General features: G+C 35.5%; 1 protein-coding gene across 2 annotated transcripts in view; it reads left to right on the forward strand.

Annotated features, from left to right (window-relative positions):
* LOC115225961 overlaps window positions 1-17,045 on the forward strand; it is a 234,338-nt gene that overhangs the window by 27,858 nt on the left and 189,435 nt on the right. For both annotated transcript variants that reach the window (XM_036514909.1, XM_036514910.1), the window contains exons 6-12: window positions 1,635-1,706; window positions 3,598-3,669; window positions 5,259-5,330; window positions 7,281-7,352; window positions 8,395-8,466; window positions 10,111-10,182; window positions 13,913-13,984. In XM_036514909.1, the coding sequence (XP_036370802.1) occupies window positions 1,635-1,706; window positions 3,598-3,669; window positions 5,259-5,330; window positions 7,281-7,352; window positions 8,395-8,466; window positions 10,111-10,182; window positions 13,913-13,984 (504 nt within the window). The remainder of the gene's footprint in view (window positions 1-1,634; window positions 1,707-3,597; window positions 3,670-5,258; window positions 5,331-7,280; window positions 7,353-8,394; window positions 8,467-10,110; window positions 10,183-13,912; window positions 13,985-17,045) is intronic.

Genomic DNA, 17,045 nt, shown 5'->3' on the forward strand with positions numbered 1-17,045 from the left:
CAAAATTTATCGTTCTCTCCTTGAATTATTTTCTGATATTCTGAGAACATTTTCAGTTTTGTCTTTAACAACATGATTTTCAATGTATCTTCTTTCTTTCTTCTTCTTTCTTTCTTCTTCTTCTTCTTCTTCTTCTTCTTCTTCTTTTCTTCTTCTTCTTCTCCTTCTTCTTTTTCTTCTTCTTCTTCCAACCTCCCCTCCTCCTGCTGCTCCTTCTCCTCCTTCTTTTTCTTCTCTTCTTCTTCTTCTTCTTCTTCATCTCCTTCTTCTGCTTCTTCTTCTTCTTCTTCTTCTTTTCTTCTTTTCTTCTTTTTCTACTTCTTCTCCTCCTCCCCCTGATCCTCCTCCTCATTCCTCTTCTAATTTTTCTTCTTCTTCTTCTTCTTCTTCTTGTACTTCTTCTTCTTCTTCTACTCCTTCTTCTGCTTCTGCTTCTTCTACTTCTTTTCCTTCTTCGTCGTCTTCTTCTTCTTCTTCTTCTTCTTCTTCTCCTTCTCCTTATTCTTTTTCTTCTTCTATCGCTTCTACTTATTTCTTCGTCTTCTTCTCCTACATCCTCTTCTACTTTCAACTTTTTCAACTACGCCTCCTCCTCCTCCTCCTTCTTCTTATTCTTCTTCTTTTTCTTCTACTCCTACTTTTCCACTTCATTGCTTCCTCCTCCTTTTTCCACTTCCTCTTCTACTTCTTTTTTCGTCTTCTTTCTTTCTTCCCAATCCTCTCCGCCCCTCCTCCTCTTTTTTTTCTTGTAATTCTCCTCCTCCCCCTCCTCTCCCGCATCTTTTTCTTTTATTCTGCGTCTTCTTCTAATTCGTCTTCTTTTCGTTTCCTCTTCTCCTTTTCTTTTCTTCTTTCATTTTTCTACTCTTTTTTTCTTCTTATACTCTTCTCTTCTTCTTCTTCTTCTTCTACTACTTTCTACTCAACATTTACTTCTCCTCCTACTCCTCTTTCTTCTTCTTATATTCTTCTTTTGTTATTCCATCCCTCCTCCTCCTTCATCTTCTTTTTCATCTTCTCCTACTTATTTTCCCCATCATTCTCTCCTCCTCCTTTTCCTCCTCTTCCCTTCTTCTTTTCTTCTTCTTCTACTCCTTCTTCTGCTTCTGCTTCTTATACTTCTTTTCTTCTTCTTCTTCCTCTTTATTCTTCTTCTACTCTATCTTCTTCTTCTTCGTGTTACTTTTCTTCGTGTTCTACTTCTTCTTTGTCTTTTTTGCCTTCTTTTCTTCTTCTTATTTTTCTTCTCTGTACTTTCTGCTTCTTCAATGGTCTCCCTCTTTTCCATTCTCTTCCAATTCTTCCTTCTTATTTTCATCCTCCTACTCTTCCTGCTCCTTCTGCTGCTATCCCCAGCTGCCCCTCCTCAGTCATCCATTCCTTTGTCCTCCTCCTAACATCCCCACCTCTCCTCCTGCTCCGCCTCCTCCGCCTCCTCTTCTACTTTTTCTTCTTCTTCTCCTCTTCCTCCTCTTTATTCTTCTTTTTATTCTTCTTCTTCTCTTCCTCTTCCTTCTTCTTCTTCTTCGTTATCTTTCTTCTTTTTCTTCCTTTCATTCAGATGTCACAGTGTTTGATATCGTATCACAAATATTTTCCATATAATCTATTTTAATCTTTCTTTACTGCTATAGATATCTTGGTTCCAACAACATAGCAACCATCAAAGAAGGAGCATTCACGGGGCTTTCAAATTTAAAAGAATTGTAAGTTCGTTCAGTTTCTTGATACTATTTTCCGAAAGTAATAATTGATGTTGATATATAAGCTCACAAATGTATAAAATTTCAGACTGAACTAAACAAAATTAATTCAAATTTGAGGATCGAACACGATTTAGGAAGATACAAAGAGAATATGAGAGATTGAGACAATGTGAAAGAAAGAGAGAGAATTTTGGGGAGAAAGTGAAGTAATAGGAGAAATATAATGTTCCTTTATTGTAGTTGCTTTGTTTCAATTCGCATCTCAATAACTCAGTTTTGTTCCCCAAATTTCAATGAATTTGATATGAATTTGTATTAGAAATGGTAACGTTTGTGAGTTTATATGTTTGCATCAAATATTTTTACCTGAAGTATATGTGTATGTTCATATATAAGTGTAGTTCTGTGTGAAATGTGACTATATCATTCCTTTATTTTGTATTTTACATCCTCCTCCATTTCTTATTTCAATATTCTCCTTCGTGTTTCGATATTATCATTCAACGTCGTATTTTGTCATTCACTTCACGTTATTTATGTAATAGAGCAACTGAAGTGGAAGCGGAAAATATATATTCGAATAATATAGTCACATACATTCTATCTGTAAACCTGAAATACTTACTGTACTTGTAAGCTGGGATATTTGGCCTGATACAATGAAACTGCTGATATATTTCTTGTAAGCGTGTGTTTTCTAATATTCTTGTGACAATGAAGCGATATGAAATAAATAATCTCTCTCACCATATTTCCACAAGGGTGAGTGGGAATATGTGTGATGTGAGTGTGCATACCGCATTCCGTCGTTGATACTATGAATATAAGAATGTGTATGAGTGCGTTTGAATATGTTGATTTCTGATTCCGTATATTCCCTGATTTTTCAGCCATGTCTTCTCGCCCAAAATTTATCGATCTATCCTTGAATTATTTCCTGATATTCTGAGAACATTTTCAGTTTCGTCTTTAACAACATGATTTTCAATGTATTCTTCTCTTCTTCTTCTTCTTCTTCTTCTTCTTCTTCTTTTCTTCTTCTTCTTCTTCTTCTTCTCTTCTTTTTCTTCTTCTTCTTCCAACCTCCCCTCCTCCTTCTGCTCCTTCTCCTCCTTCTTTTTCTTTTCTTCTTCTTCTTCTTCTTCTTCTTCTTCTTCTTCTTCTTCTTTCTTCTACTTCTGCTTCTTCTTCCTCTTATTGTTCTTCTACTTCATCTTCTTCTTCTTCTTGTTACTTTTCTTCATGTTCTACTTCTTCTTTGTCTTCTTCTTTGCCTTCTTGTTTTCTTCTTCTTCATCTCCTGCATGTTCCTCTTCTTCTTCGTCGTCGTCTTCTTCTTCTTCCACTTATTCTTCTTCTACTTCATCTTCTTCTTCGTGTTCTACTTCTTCTTTTCCTCTTCTTCTTTTTCTTCTCTGTACTTTCTGCTTCTTCAATGGTCTCCCTCTTTTCCATTCTCTGCCAATTCTTCCTCTTATTCTCATCCTCCTGCTCTTCCTGCTCCTTCTGCTGCTATCCCCAGCTGCCCCTCCTCAATCATCCATTCCTTTGTCCTCCTCCTAACATCCCCACCTCTCCTCCTGCTCCGCTTCCTCCGCCTCCTCCGCCTCCTCTTCTTCTTTTTCTTCTTCTAGGTCTTCTACTCCTTTATCTTCTCCTTTCTTCTTCTACGTTTTCTTCTACTTCTTCTTCTTCTTCTTCTCCTCTTCCTCCTCCTTATTCTTCTTTTTCTTCTTCTTCTCTTCCTCTTCCTTCTTCTTCTTCTTCTTCTTCTTTTTCTTCTTCGTTATATTTCTTCTTTTTATTCCTTTCATTCTGAAGTCACAGTGTTTGATGTCGTATCACAAATATTTTCCAAATAATCTATTTTACTCTTTCTTTACTGCTATAGATATCTTCGTTACAACAACATAGCAACCATCAAAGAAGGAGCATTCACGGGGCTTTCAAATTTAAACTACTTGTAAGTTCGTTCAGTTTCTTGATACTATTTTCCGAAAGTAATAATTGATGCTGATATATAAGCTCACAATTGTATAAAATTTCAGACTCCATCAAACAAAATGAATTCGAATTTGTAGAATGAACACGATTTAGGAAGATACAAAGAGGGAGTAAGTAAGCGAGACACAAAGAGAGAAAGAGAGAGAAATTGAGGTAGAAAGTGAAATAATAGGAAAAATATAATGTTCCTTTATTGTAGTTGCTTTGTTTCAATTCGCATCTCAATAACTCATTTTTGTTCCACAAATTTCAATGATTTTGATATGAATTTGTATTAGAAATGGTAACGTTTGTGAGTTTACATGTTTGCATCAAATATTTTTAGCTGAAGTTATGTGTATGTTCATATCATAAGTGTAGTTCTGTGTGATATGTGACTATATTATTCCTTTATTTTATATTTGCATCCTCCCCATTTCTATTTCAATATTCTCCTTCGGTTTCGATATTATCATTCAACTTCGAATTTTGTCATTTACTTCCCGTTATTTATGTAATAGAGCAACTGAAGTGGAAGCGGAAAATATATATTCGTATAATATAGTCACATACATTTATCTGTAAACCTGAAATACTTACTGTACTTGTAAGCTGGAATATTTGGCCTGATACAATGAAACTGCTGATATGTTTCTTGTAAGCCTGTGTTTTCTAATATTCTTGTGACAATGAAGCGATATGAAATAAATAATCTCTCACCATATTTCCACAAGGGTGAGTGGGAATATGTGTGAATGTGAGTGTGCATAGCGCATTCCGTCGTTGATACTATGAATATAAGAATGCGTATGAGTGCAATTGAATATGTTGATTTCTGATTCCGTATATTCCCTGATTTTTCAGCCATGTCTTCTCGCCCAAAATTTATCGCTCTATCCTTGAATTATTTCCTGATATTTTGAGAACATTTTCAGTTTCGTCTTGAAGACATGATTTTCAATGTATCTCTTTTCTTCTTCTTCTTTTCTTCTTCTCTTCTCCTCTCCTGCTATTCTCCTCCTCCTTCTCCTTAATCTTCTTCTTTTTTCTCACCTTCTCTTCTTCCTACTCCTCCACTCCTGCTCCTCCTTTTTCTTTTCTTCTTCTTCTTCTTCTTCTTTTGTTCTTCTTCTCCTCCTCCTCCTCCTCCTTCTTCTTCTACTTTTTCTTTCTGCTCCTTCTTCATTTTCTTCTTGTAATTCTCTTCCTCCTCCTCTCCCTCCCGCTCCTCCTCCTTCTTCATCTTGTAATTCTCTTCCACCCCTCCCCCTCACCTATCCTGCTTCTTTTTATCTTCTTCTTCTACTTTTTCCTCCTCGTCTTCCTCCTTCTTATTCGTTTTCTTCTTCATCTCTCTCTTCTACTTCTTCTTCTTCTTCTTCTCCTCTTCCTCCTCCTTATTCTTCTTTTTCTTCTTCTTCTCTTCCTCTTCCTTCTTCTTCTTCTTCTTCTTTTTCTTCTTCGTTATATTTCTTCTTTTTATTCCTTTCATTCTGAAGTCACAGTGTTTGATGTCGTATCACAAATATTTTCCAAATAATCTATTTTACTCTTTCTTTACTGCTATAGATATCTTCGTTACAACAACATAGCAACCATCAAAGAAGGAGCATTCACGGGGCTTTCAAATTTAAACTACTTGTAAGTTCGTTCAGTTTCTTGATACTATTTTCCGAAAGTAATAATTGATGCTGATATATAAGCTCACAATTGTATAAAATTTCAGACTCCATCAAAAAAAATGAATTAGAATTTGTAGAATGAACACGATTTAGGAAGATATACAAGAGGGAGTAAGTAAGCGAGACACAAAGAGAGAAGAGAGAGAGAAATTGAGGTAGAAAGTGAAATAATAGGAAAAATATAATGTTCCTTTATTGTAGTTGCTTTGTTTCAATTCGCATCTCAATAACTCATTTTTGTTCCACAAATTTCAATGATTTTGATATGAATTGTAATTAGAAATGGTAACGTTTGTGAGTTTACATGTTTGCATCAAATATTTTTAGCTGAAGTATATGTGTATGTTCATATATAAGTGTAGTTCTGTGTGATATGTGACTATATTATTCCTTTATTTTATATTTTGCATCCTCCTCCATTTCTTATTTCAATATTCTCCTTCGTGTTTCGATATTATCATTCAACTTCGAATTTTGTCATTTACTTCCCGTTATTTATGTAATAGAGCAACTGAAGTGGAAGCGGAAAATATATATTCGTATAATATAGTCACATACATTCTATCTGTAAACCTGAAATACTTACTGTACTTGTAAGCTGGAATATTTGGCCTGATACAATGAAACTGCTGATATGTTTCTTGTAAGCCTGTGTTTTCTAATATTCTTGTGACAATGAAGCGATATGAAATAATAATCTTCTCACATATTTCCACAAGGGTGAGTGGGAATATGTGTGATGTGAGTGTGCATAGCGCATTCCGTCGTTGATACTATGAATATAAGAATGCGTATGAGTGCAATTGAATATGTTGATTTCTGATTCCGTATATTCCCTGATTTTTCAGCCATGTCTTCTCGCCCAAAATTTATCGCTCTATCCTTGAATTATTTCCTGATATTTTGAGAACATTTTCAGTTTCGTCTTGAAGACCATGATTTTCAATGTATCTTCTTTTCTTCTTCTTCTTCTTCTTCTTCTTCTTCTTCCTCTCCTGCTATTCCTCCTCCTCCTTCTCCTTCATCTTCTTCTTTTTTTTCTTCACCTTCTTCTTCTTCCTACTCCTCCACTCCTGCTCCTCCTTTTTCTTCTCTCCTTCTTCTTCTTCTTCTTCTTCTTCTTCATGTTGTTTCTTCTTCTCCTCCTCCTCCTCCTCCTTCTTCTTACTTTTTCTTTCTGCTCCTTCTTCCTTTCTTCTTGTAATTCTATTCCTCATACCACTCCCTCCCGCTCCTCCTCCTTCTTCATCTTGTATTCTCTTCCAACCCTACCCGTCACCGATCCTGCTTCTTTTTATGTTCTTCTTCTACTTTTTTCCTCCTCGTCTCCTTCTTCTTATTCGTTTTCTTCTTCATCTCTTTCTTCTACTTCTTTTTCCTTCTTCTACTTCTTCTCCTCCCCTTCATTCTCCTCCTTTTACTTCTGAGCCCAATTCCTCATTCTCCTTCTTCTCTTCTTGTAATTCTACTCTCCCACTCCCCCACACCTCCTTTTGTTCTTCTTCTACTCCTTCTTCTTCTTCTTCTTGTAATTCTCCCTCCCCCATCCTCATGCTTCTCCTTTTTCTTCTCTTTTTTCTTCTTCTTCCCCTTCTTCTTCTTCTTCTTATTCTTCTATTCCTTCTTCTTCTTCTTCTTCTTCCACTTTCTACTTCTTCTACTCCTACTCCTCCTCCTTCTTCTCCTTCCTATCTTCTCCTTTTTGTTATTCTCCTCCTCCTCCTCCTCCTTCATCATCTTCTTTTTCTCCTTCTTCTTCTTCTGCTTCTTCTTCTTTCCCGTCTCCTCCTTTTCTTCTTCATTTCGCATTATTTTCCTATAATTGTGTTCCTTTAAATAAGGAGCAATATTGAATATGTTATCGCAATTCACACTATGTCAATCTAACCAATATTGTTTCCTGCTTCAGATCTCTTTACAGAAATAAAATTTTAAGGATTGAAAAAGAGATGTTTCAAGGCCTTCACAACTTAGAGAAATTGTAAGTTCTTTCAATGTTGTCGTTTATACATGAGGAATATACTATGTCTTTAAATTTAATATCCCCTTATTTCCATGTTTTCTCACTCTCTATTACTGTAAATCATATTCAGTTCTCATATTCGTGTCATATTTATTTGATTGAGTCTGAACATGTCAATGACTGTCAGTTGATACTTGTCTGCATAAAAATTATATTCCTGAAAATATATATGTGTATGTTCATATGTATGTATGTATCTGCACTATTAATATAAGTTTTAGCTACTATTTTCTTACACATTGTTCTCTTGATTCTGTGCTGCCGTGTGGTTATTTATCCATACTTCCACCAAAATAAATTTTTTGCTATTGTTGTTGTTGTTGTTTTGTTCTTCTTCTTGCAATTCTCCTATTCCCCTCCTCCTCAACCTCCTTCTCCTACTTTTTCTTCTTCTTCTTCTTATTGCAATTCTCCTCTTCAACCTCCCCTCTTCGTCCTACTCATCCTCCTTTTTCTTCAATTTCTTCGTTCTCTACTATTCTTCTTCTTCTTCATCTTCTTCGTCTTTTTCTTCTTTCCTTCTTCATCTTCTTCATGTTCCTCTTCTTCTACTTCTTCCTTTTCTTTGTCTTCTTCTTCTTCTTCTTCTGCTTCTTCTTCTTCTTCTTCTTATTCTTTTTCTTCTTTTTCTTCTCTGTACTTTCTGCTTCGTCACTGGTCTCCCTCTTTTCCATTCTCTGCCAATTCTTCCTCTTATTCTCAGTCTCCAGCTCTTCCTGCTCCTTCTGATGCTACCCCAGCGGCCCCCTGCTCAGTCATCCCTTCCTTTGTCGTCTCCTAACAACCCCGCCTCTACCACCTCTCTCCACCTCCTCCTCCATCCTCGTCTATTTTCTTCTTTCTTCTTCTTCTACTTCTCCTTCTCCTTCTCCTTTCTAGTTCTTCTTCTTCTTCGTTATCTTTCTTCTTTTTCTTCCTTTCATTCTGAAGTCAAAGTGTTTGAAGTCGTATCACAAATATTTTACATATAATCTATTTTACTCTTTCTTTACTGCTATAGAGATCTTGGAGGGAACAGCATTGCAACCATCAAAGAAGGTACATTCACGGGGATTTCAAATTTCAAAGAACTGTAAGTTCGTTTAATTTCTTGATACTATTTTCCGAAAGTAATAATTGATGCTGATATATAAGCTCACAAATGTATAATATTTCAGACTCACCAAACAAAACCAATTCGAATTTGTAGAATGAACAAGATTAGGAAGATACAAAGAGAATAGAGAGAGAGCGAGACAATGGAAATGAAAGAGAGAGCATTTAGAGAGAAAGTGAAATAATAGGAAAAATATAATGTTCCTTTATTGTAGTTGCTTTGTTTCAATTCGCATCTCAATAACTCATTTTTGTTCCCCAAATTTCATGATTTTGATATGAATTTGTATTAGAAATGGTAACGTTTGTGAGTTTACATGTTTGCATCAAAATTTTAGCTGAAGTATATGTGTGTATGTTCATATATAAATGAGTTCTGTGTGAAATGTGACTATATTATTCCTTTATTTTATATTTTGCATCCTCCTCCATTTCTTATTCCAAATTCTCCTTCGTGTTTCGATATTATCATTCAACTTCGAATTTTGTCATTCACTTTACGTTATTTATGTAACAGAGCAACTGAAGTGGAAGCGGAAAATATATATTCGAATAATATAGTCACATACATTCTATCTGTAAACCTGAAATACTTACTGTACTTGTAAGCTGGAATATTTGGCCTGATACAATTAAACTGCTGATATATTTCTTGTAAGCGTGTGTTTTCTAATATTCTTGTGACGATGAAGCGATATGAAATAAATAATCTCTCTCACCATATTTCCACAAGGGTGAGTGGGAATATGTGTCATGTGAGTGTGCATACCGCATTCCGTCGTTGAAACTTTGAATGTAAGAATGCGAATGAGTGCGTTTGAATATGTTGATTTCTGATTCCGTATATTCCCTGATTTTCAGCCATGTCTTCTTGCCCAAAATTTATCGCTCTATCCTTGAATTATTTCCTGATATCTGAGAACAATTTCAGTTTCGTCTTGAACACCATGATTTTCAAAGTGTCATCTTCTTCTTTTCTTCTTCTCTTCTTCTTCTTATTCTTCTTCTTATTCTCTTCCTACTTCTCCTCCTCCCTTCTCATCCTTTTTTTCTAATTCCCCTTCATCCTCCTCCTCATTTGTCTTGTCTTCTTCTTCTTCTCCTCTTCCCCCTCCGCCTCCACCTATATTCCTCTTCTTTCTCTCGCTTCTTTTTCTTTTTCTCCTTCTTTTCCCGTTCTTCTTCTTCTTCTCCTTCTTCTTCTTCTTAGTCTTCTTTTTCTTCTTCTTCTTCTCCTCCCATCCTCCCCCTTCTACTCTTCTTTTTCTCCTCCAGATTTTAATCTTCTATATCCTCTTATACTTTACCCTCTGCACCTTCTCCTATTTTCCTCCCCCCTACATATCCTTGTCCTTCCCTGTCCTGATTCTTCTTCACCTCCCCTCCTCCTCCTCCTCCAACTCCTCCTTCTTCTACTTCTTCTCCCCCTTCTCTTCCTCCATGACTTCTTCTTTCCCCCTTCCCTCTCTTCCCCTTCTTCTTCTTCTTCTTCGTCTTCTCCTTTTCTTCTTCTTCTCGTATTATTTTCCTATAATTTTGTCCCTCTTCATAAAGAACAATATTGAATATGTTATCGGAATTCACACTATGTCAATCTAACCAATATTGTTTCCTGCTTCAGATCTCTTTACAACAATAAAATTTCAAGGATTGAAAAAGAGATGTTTCAAGGCCTTCACAACTTAGAGAAATTGTAAGTTCTTTCAATGTTGTCGTTTATACATGAGGAATATACTATGTCTTTAAATTTAATATCCCCTTATTTCCATGTTTCCTCACTCTCTATTACTGTAAATCATATTCAGTTCTCATATTCGTGTTTATATTTATTTGATTGAGTCTGAACATGTCAATGACTGTCAGTTGATAATTGTCTGCATAAAAATGTTATTCCTGAAAATATATATGTGTATGTTCATATGTATGTATGTATCTGCACTATTAATATAAGTTTTAGCTACTATTTTCTTACACATTGTTCTGTTGATTCTGTGGTGCCGTGTGGTTATTTATCCACACTTCCACCGAAATAAATTTTTTGCTATTGTTGCTGTAGTCTTTGTTGTTGTTGTTCTTCTTTTTTCCTCTTCTTTTCTTCTACTTCTTCTTTTTCTTCTTTTTCTTTTTCTGCTCCTTCTCCTTCTTCTTCTTCTTCCCCTCTACTTCCTCTTCTTCTTTCCTTCTTGTTCTTCCCCTTGTATTTCTTCTTCTTCTTCTTCTTCTCCTTTTCTTCTTCTCTTTCTTGTTCTTGTTCTTCTTCTCCTTCTTCTTCTTCCCTTATTCGTTATACTACCATATAAATTCTTTCTTCACATAATGAACATTATTCTATTTCGTCGCAATTACATACGAGTGAAAAATAAGCAACGTTTCTTCCTGCTTCATATATCTTCTGAGCGATGACATTTTTTCGCATTTCCTTAATATATCGACGAAGCAACTACTGGACTCTATTCATGATATATCTCTTTGGATGTGTCTGGACATGACAACGACTGGCAGTTATTTATCTGCATTGTCGTTAGATAATTTCTTCTTCTTCTCTTCTTCTACTTCTTTTTTCTTTTCTTCTCCTTCTTCTTCTTCTTTTTTTTCTCTTCTTCTTCTCCTTCTTCTTCTTCTTCTTATTTTTCTTTCTTCTTCTTTTTCTTCTTCTTCTCCTTCTTCTTCTTCTTCTTCTTCTTCTTCTCCTCTCCTTCTTCTCTTCTCCTTATGTTCTTCTTCTTCTTCTTCTTCTTCTTCTTCTTCTTCTCCTCCTTATTCTCCTTCTTCTTCTTCTTCTTCTTCTTCTTCTTCTTCTATGTTAGCACTGAGGACATCCTCAATAAAATGAGTATTTTCGGTCACTCCAAGTTCTTCACATGTTGTGTAGTGGACACTAAGGACCCGATTCCCTCTACCCATCTATTGACATCGATTTTGCTGGAGTATAATGTAATGAGATTGTCTGTGAAATGTGAAGTGAGGTCAACACGCGTGATCCGTGTCTCATTCTTAGACTATATATTCTACCCCGCCAGCTCACAGATTCTTAGACCACCCACCATCACTTCAGCAGTAAATAAATGCACCAATGAGCGCTGGTGTGGCTTGACCCTGCCCACCCAACTCCCTGAGAACAACAATTAGGAGAAAGGAATGATTGCACAGGCAGTAGGAGCTAGCGTAAGAACCACCTTGAAGAACCACAGACTAAAGTATCACTAGTTTAGTTTAGTTTAATTTTTTGTCTCAAAAAGCAAAAGCAAGGCCATGTAGGGGGACAGGGCGTTATGTACAGGGAGGGTCGTCATACAAAGAGTTCAGGCTATTTCTGGTCAAGAGAGACTTTGAACCGTGCGGTCGTCGGCATCTTCACTATCTCGTCCGGCAGCTTATTCCACGGATCCGCAACCCGGACGGAGAAAGCCCCTCTCCTTCGATTGAGATGAAATCGTCGTAGATAGAGCTTTTCGGAGTGACCCTGCAGCCGACGCTCTGGAGCAGGGTGTGAAGAACAGCTCTTTCGATAGTTACACTTTCCGCTTATGATGTAGTGAGCAAGAATGAGATCACCACGGCGTCGTGTTTTCGAGAGAAACAAATGTCGAGCGTCTTCGGCCTTCCTTCATAAGACAAATGCTTGAAACTATACATGTAAGTTCAAGGTGCAGCCATTTGTGTCGGTGTATCTGGAGATATTGCCGGCCTCTTCATGACCTGGTGGATCAGAAAACCTAAGCAATCCTTGGCAAAACAGTCCACAACTCTTCTAATTTACTGTAGGTATATATATGGCATTAATATCACAGTTAAGACCAGCTCTAGTAACGGTAATGTGGAAACAGAGAGGAACATAATGGAGAGCATCCAGCAAGTAGCCAACTCCATCCACCCAAGTATCAAGGTGACTACAGATTATCCCACCCGGCACCCCAACATTTGACTCCCCGTCCTTGTTACTGAACTTCACTTAGAGACTGTGAACAACAGAGTGCAGCTCTTCCACTCCTATTACATGATTTAATTAGTAATTCAGCTCTCAACCGAATTAATTGCATCGTTTTGGCAATGATGATCGAGATGTAAGCTACATTTCGAGCTAAAATAATTGTAAATTGATTCTTTAAAATATATATTTCAAAGTTTTCGAGGTAAAAAATGGCAGCGTAAGGCAAAAAAGTGACTTTGAATCAAAATATCTCAGTTATTTCCAAAGGAAATGTGTAGATTAATCAAATTTAAAAGAACGTCTTCATGGGAAGACTCTTTTAGTAAAAATCCCGTTATAAAAATCAACCAAGAAAAAAGCAGTGTGGCTTTTAGCGACGTAGAATTGGTAACAATTAAATCTACGTCGAAGTGTTCTAATGCTTCTGATATTTGTTTGCCAATGATTTCCAATAAAATTTGATGAGCTATCCTTGTTCTTCATTGTCTTCTGAAGTGTTCAAATTGTAAAGTCAATTTATAGGTACCCAGTATATATCTTCTACCAAAAGGTGACCATTGTTTTATGAACTTTGAATAGGATTCTGAAAGTTATGTACTAGCCTGATGATGGTTAATGTTATTGCAATAATTATTATTTTATTGTTTTGAAAACCTTTTTTATCATTACACTGCTACTGGAGTATGTACTTTTACTATTCCTTGTTTCAGTTATCAGATTGCGGCCATGCTGGAGTACTACCTTCAAGCGTTTACTCGAACAAATCATCCTTAGTACTGAATTTTTAAAATCTGGCACTTAATCAGTCGGATACCTTTTGAGGAATCACTAAGTTACGGGGGACGTAAACAAACCAATATTGGTTATCAAGCACACACACATACATACACACACACACACACACACACACACACATATATATATATATATATATATATATGTATATATATATGTATATATATATGTATATATATATATTTATATATATACGAAGGGAATCCACACAGTTTCCTGCAGCAAATTTACTCACAACGCTTAGTTGACCCAAGGTTATAGTAAATGTTATTTGTCCAAGGTGCCACACAGTTGGACTAAAGAATCCATTGATGTGAGAAGTAACTTTCCTGCCACAGAACCTTGCATGTATAGAGAATGATATTTCTACTATAGATGAGAATATTGACTAAAACCCATATTGTGCACATAAGAAAGTCTCCTTATTATTGTTTTTATTTTTGTATTTTATTCCCTTCCATCTTTTGCTGTTTTGTTATCAGGTTTTCACTTAGGATAATTAAGTTAGATTGAAGGAACCTATTCTTGTTCAAACAACACTTCCCAGAGAACTATAAAGAGAAATAAACAATATAGTGTGTAATATCAGCATTTACCCTGTTAATGTTGACTGAAACGCAATTTAGTACTGAACAGGAAAAACATATTTATTTACTTTTACTTATTTTAAAGTGTGTAATATTTGTCTCTTTTTCAGATATTTGCATAACAACCCAATAGAAAAATATGAAGATGGCGCTTTCTTATTCCTTCCCAGCATAGCTACAATGTAAGCAAACAAGTTCTTTTTGGTTATAAGAAAATAAAAATAATAAAATGAGGTCATAAAATTCTCAATTCCTCGTTAAATGTTGTTGGTAATAAACAACAATGATTTGATTTAAATTTCAGTGGATCAACATGATTTCCGAGCACTGTGTTTTATTATCGAAAAGTTTATGTTCAAATATCAGAAGGTTGATTTGATCTAGTTTACCCCATGTTTATAAATACACATAATTAACTGGAGTCGAGAGAGTGGCCTACATACAAACCTTCTTTCACACATATATAAATTTTCCTGTGTGTGTATGCGTATGTGCATATATAAGCATACACACACACACATATATATATTGTTATTACTTATTATATCCTTATGACAACGGAGTTATCAGAGGGAAGAAGATCCACAAAAATTCCATTCAAATATTTCTGATGATTGCTGTAATTGCCTCTGTATTTCTACCACGAAGCCATTTGGTAATTTGGTAATCAAGGGGCTAAAATATTCTTTCTACGATAAGCACAATGCCTGCAATTTTGTGGCTGGGGGTTTGTCGATTACATCCACCGTAGTGCTCGGCTGGTACTTAATTCATCGACCCCAAAAACATGAAAGGTAAAATCGTCCTCGAAATTTTGAACTCAGAACATGAAAAGAGAACACCCTGTAACTGTTGGGTCGATTAATACGCAGTATTACTATATCGCAAGATTTTGTGATTTGCCAATCTGACAGAAACGGGATGGTTCAATATGTATGATATCTCCATTCTTCTGTGTTATATATATATATATATATATATATTTACACACACACACACATACACACACACACACACACACACACACACACACACACACACACATGTATATATACACGTGTGTGTGGAGAGGTAAAGAAAGAGAGGGAAATTTAACACAATCCTATCCCTATTAAAGCTTAACCACACTGCTTGGAATGGAGAACCTTTTAAGGGAGATAAATAGTAGTAAAAACTAACAACGTTTGCGCAGTATTAGAGGTTGGGAGGTAAACAAGCAGATCTATTTCAAAATTGTATTTATCAGAACATTATAGAATTGCATTACGTTGTAGCAAAATTCCTAAAAGGTTCAGAATATTCTCTTCTGAAAATCATATTCAATAAAGGAAGTGCGAGGAGAAAATATTTCCAATACCTACAATTTTAGATATATCTGATATAATTCCAGTTATATTTAGAATGCTTATAAGCTAAATCTCTCATGTCAAATATAACTGGTATTTACTCAGCAATATTTCGCAGCTTCGCAAAACCTATCAACTTTCGCCACAAACTTATATGGACAATACCGTTTGACAACAATAGCTCGTATGTCACTTATATCTTGTAGCTGGTAATCTCTATATTGCAGGTTAGCTACATATAGTAGATTTATCCATATCTTGTATGTCATCTCTTCAAACATATCATCTAAATATATCATAGCATATCATCTATATCTAGTATATAATATATATCTAGTATATCCTCTAAATCTAGTATGCCATTTATATAGTGTATATCCTCTCTATATTGCAGGTTAGCTACATTTAGTAGATTTATCCATATCTTGTATGTCATCTCTTCAAACATATCATCTAAATATATCATAGCATATCATCTATATCTAGTATATAATATATATCTAGTATATCCTCTAAATCTAGTATGCCATTTATATAGTGTATATCCTCTCTATATTGCAGGTTAGCTACATTTAGTAGATTTATCCATATCTTGTATGTCATCTCTTCAAACATATCATCAAAATCTATCATAGAATATCATCTATATCTAGTATATAATCTATATCTAGTATATCATCTATAGCTAGTATATCCTCTAAATCTAGTATGCCATTTATATATTGTATGTCATCTCTTTCTCCTCTGACAGCTGTATATAATCTGTTTGCCCAATACATTTTATTATATCATTTTTGTCTTATGATTCAAAACTATATCTAGAATATCATTTAAAGATTCTCTAACCACATCCTACCTAATTTTATTTGGTATCTGTTATTTTCAATTATCATTTTCTCATTTCTCCTCTCTAATAAATCTACTGCAGTATGTAGTTCAGAGTGGTGGCAATGGCTTACATTCATACCCCCATCTCTCTCTCTCTCTCACTCTCTCTCTGTAACTCTAACTTTACTTTCTACTACCATATTCATGCTTGAATGTGTATGAAGATGTCTATGATTGCATGTGAAGGGTCAAATGAGAAGGTTAAACCTTCTTTTATTTATTTTCCCTCTAATTTCTAATCAGACATAAGACAATTGAACTGAGAGGTTTTTGGCTTTAGGGATTATCGGATGACCTCCTCATCAATGGATTATTTTGTTTTGGTCAATACACAGCGAATAAGACAGACCAATGAGGCCGGGAGAGCCTGGTCTTATGCAACAATGATCAGGCTTTCAGTGGTACGCTTCAAATCACCTCGCTCAAGCCATGCCCACGATGGTGTATTATCCTTAACGTCCTATTTATTCCTTTCAAACTGTCCATGCATTCTCATTTAAAGGATGTATTCTTTTCTCTTCTCCTAAGCACTTTGGATAACCCTACTCTTCCGCCTCCTCCCCCTCCTCCTCCTCCTCATCACCATCATCATCACCATCATCATCATCATCATCATCATTATCATCACCATCATCATAATCATCACCATAATCATCATCATCATCATCATTATCATCACCATCATCATCATCACCACCATCATCATCATAATCATCACCATCATCATAATCATCACCATCATAATCATCATCATCATCATTATCATCACCATCATCATCATCATCACCATCATCATCATAATCATCATCATCATCATCATCATCATAATCATCACCTCATAATCATCATCATCATTATCATCACCATCATCATCATCATCATCATCATCATAATCATCATCATCATCATCATCATCATCATTATCATCACCATCATCATAATCATCACCATAATCATCATCATCATCATTATCATCACCATCATCATCATCATAATCATCATCATCATA

Source organism: Octopus sinensis, linkage group LG29 (genome assembly GCF_006345805.1).
Source record: "Octopus sinensis linkage group LG29, ASM634580v1, whole genome shotgun sequence".
Classification (NCBI taxonomy): domain Eukaryota; kingdom Metazoa; phylum Mollusca; class Cephalopoda; order Octopoda; family Octopodidae; genus Octopus; species Octopus sinensis.